This window comes from Vollenhovia emeryi, unplaced genomic scaffold (genome assembly GCF_000949405.1).
Source record: "Vollenhovia emeryi isolate VEMERY1.0 unplaced genomic scaffold, V.emery_V1.0 DF939137.1, whole genome shotgun sequence".
NCBI classification, from domain to species: Eukaryota; Metazoa; Arthropoda; class Insecta; order Hymenoptera; family Formicidae; genus Vollenhovia; species Vollenhovia emeryi.
The window spans coordinates 473,007-476,501 of NW_011967229.1; the positions used below are offsets into that span (position 1 = coordinate 473,007).

The following is a 3,495-nucleotide window of genomic DNA, read 5'->3' on the forward strand; positions in this document are numbered from 1 at the left end:
GCACAACGGTGTACTTACTATAAAACATTTTCTCCAAAATATTGTCGGACAACCTTTCTAAATATAACCGTACAACTTCTTAAAATTTATACATTTTTTATTTAGATTCAAATATTTAATTTAGAAACATAAGCACAGGACAATATTTTAATATTCGGAAAGCACTCCAAACTTGTATGTCATGTCGTGCATATAAATCTTTCCGGGATACAACATGCAGGATGGAAAGTGTTCGATATTAGGATAATTCTGAGGCGATAAAGCAAATCCACCATGAAGTCGATAGGCGACGCCTCCTTTGCCGTAAACTTCCGTTGCGTGACCCTTCGTGATTTCCTTTGTCTATTCGAAATATAATATTTTCAATAACTCTTGAGAAATCTATGTAAGCCTTTTATATTCAAAAGATATCAAATTTTTTAATTTTGATTTAAAAATTCAAGATATTAAAAAGAATTCTCTCATTGAGAGAATCCCTCAGCAATCGGCGAACTGCTTTAGCCTTCTTTTTTACCGACACAGTCAAATATAGTTTTTACGCTTGTAATTCTTTTTATTATTTATTCTGTGTTGCAAAACAGTGTTTTAAGTATGAAAATGTTCTACTATGCGGTCCGTAACTTATCATGGTATTATTTTATGCATTAGAGCTAATAAAAAAAATTAGAAGCATCAAACAAAGTTGGAAATCAATTGATATATTGACTGTCGATATATTAAATGTTCACTTGTATTATTTTATCAATTCGATAAAGCTTATATTAATATTAATATTTTAATTGTAGCACCGGCTACTTAACTCGGCACCCCTGTGAAGTTAGCCCCCAATTATTTAAAAATTTAATTTTTTTACGAGTTCTCTATAGATTTACAATAGTTCCAGAGTTCTTAATGGGTTTAAGAAATAGTTCTGCTCATTAAAGAGAACTCCATTAAAAAATTAGTTTTTACGAAAATGGGGGCCTGCGTGAAGTTAGCCCCCCATTTAAAAAAATTCATTTTAACGTCTTTAATGGGCAGAACTATTCTTAAACCCATCAAGAACTCTGGAACTATTGTAAATCTATAGGGAACTCGTAAAAAAAGTTCAAATTTAAAATAATGAGGGGCTAACTTCACAGGGGTAAACTCGGCTCGTAATCTCTGATATCTTTATTAGAGATTAGAATATGTTCATCTCTCTTGATAAATTTTAATTTTAATTTATGTTTTGTTCACTTTCAAAATTGATCTTTTTCTTAAGGTTATATGTATATCACTTTGCTTCAAAAATTAAACTCAATTAAAATCATACCAATTCCAACGGATTAATTTGCACGTTTTCACAGTCTCCCCAGTCGTGATTTTCTAGATCAGGAGGATAAATATGTTGATACGGCAACATATTTCCCGTATAGACTTGCAATCCAGGGTGACTCGAGTAAACTTCCAAAAATCGTCCGGAAGTAGAATGTAAAATTCTTTCCATATAATTCACGAAATACATTGGATTAAAAAATTGAATATCTTGTACATTGCAGAGTGCGTTTTAAAATATTAAAATCAAATTCTTTTCGTATAATTCATAAAATAGAGTGATTTAGAAAGAAAAATATTTTATAATTGCTATTTCAAAGAATACGTCATAAAATATTGAAATTAAATTTAACGTGAAAAAGTGCTGAAAAATTACCGAGCGTGGAAACGGTAACACCAGCAACTGGGACTGTTGATGCACAGACAGTGGTTGTAACCGCCACCCGGTACATCAAATAACCGGCGCTGGCTCAACTGTGCCGGTAAACGCAGTTCGTACAACGTATCATCCACCGGACATGTAATGCTGGTCGGCAAGTTATTCTTGACGTCCATGAAAATCCAACTGTCGGCATTGACTGTGAGGACGTGTTTCTTCAACTCCTTCGAGCCTGTACCCTATTAAATTGTCTCAGTGTCGTCTTAGGCAGGCTTAGAGCAAATAATTCTAATTGGAAAGTATATCTGATACTTCTAAATCTAAACTTCTGACCCATCTTCCCTTACTTCTCTAAACTCGACCCTTTACTTCTCTCCCTAAACAGTTAATAGATTTGAAAAATAACTAAAAAAAATGATATAAATTGACGTGACATTTAACATTGATTTCTCTCGATTCAGAAAACACATACATTGTGACGCTAAAAGATAATTCAACTATATTGTTTATATGTTGGGATTTTTTCCCAGATCCTATACCAGATAAATGTTGCTATTCTCGAGGAAACCAATGCTTTGCATTCATGTCTTACATGTCCAGCGAGATTGAATAAACAGTAATTAGTGATGTTGACGGGAGTGGGGCTCGTGCTGGTGGCACGGATGTTAATGTGAAGCTGGTTATCGTCCGTCCAAGTGTACTTAACTTGCGTTAACACATCACCGGAATATCCCTGGCTTGAGCAGCGGCTCAAACGCGACATCACCTCGGCGAATAACACAATATAAAACAAGCAATAATTTTAACAATTTCGCGGCTCACTTTCAGGGAATAAGTTACATCGTACCACCCGATTGTTCACTATCTGCGACTGCCAATTAGCATTGTCAAACGCGACTGTGCCGCCACCGAAACAATCCTTCCCAGCCCCATCGTTAATCGACAAAGGATAAATTACGTTGTCGAGATGCATCGGACCGCCGGAAATGCAATTGGCAACACGGCCAATGATGCTTCCCATATATCTGTTCTTCAAATATCCTAATTACGTTAGCAGCAACAGTAAATAATTACTTAAAACGTGAACTACGTGCTGCGTATTTTAACATTATATAATTATAACAAAAGAGAGAAAGAGAAATGCCATATAAAAATACGTTTTTGATTTCATTAAAATTCTTAACTAACTTAATCTTGAAATGCGAAAACTTTACCATCCAAATCATCGAATCCTAAAACAACGTCGGCCAGTTTACCATCACGATTGGGAACTTTGATTGACTGAATACTAGCACCCCAAGATATCAGACGAACAATCGCTTTGTGTTTATTCGTCAAAGTGTACCTGTTCACATCACGGGTGACGTTCACGAGCAGTATAACACATTAATTGAATAGGGGTGGTTTTCTAACATACACACAATGCACTTGGTTTGCACGTTTTGAATGTAATTAATATATGCATATATATATAAAATATTAACAATTCTCTATTCGAATGTAACGGAGCGAAGAAGCTTCGTCATCTTACGTAGCTTCTGCAAAATGTCTGATCTTTGTGCCACTGATAATTATCAGGTATTCCATATGAAAATTGATTGAAATTGCAGCTTCTTTTACACAATTAACGACAATCTTGCAATACCTTCTGACAATCTCACGTGATATCTCCGATGCAGTACCAGGTGGCCTTGGCACAAATCCAAAGCCGTCCTCCTCAATCAAAGTATCTCCGAAAGACATGATCCACGGCTCGAACGAATGTTGAAACTTAAAGAATTGCGTTCCTATTATTTCCTTCCACTCTTTGAATTGCTTAT

General features: G+C 35.2%; 1 protein-coding gene across 1 annotated transcript; it reads right to left on the reverse strand.

Moving 5' to 3' along the window:
- Positions 1-143: 143 nt before the first annotated feature.
- Positions 144-3,495, reverse strand: LOC105567534 (aldose 1-epimerase-like). The gene is made up of 7 exons (XM_012022467.1): positions 3,321-3,495; positions 2,890-3,020; positions 2,523-2,716; positions 2,268-2,441; positions 1,673-1,914; positions 1,295-1,460; positions 144-342 (listed from the first exon to the last, which is right to left on the reverse strand). The coding sequence occupies exons 1-7, from the start codon at positions 3,416-3,418 to the stop codon at positions 148-150; spliced, it is 1,200 nt and encodes a 399-aa protein (XP_011877857.1). The 5' UTR covers positions 3,419-3,495; the 3' UTR covers positions 144-147.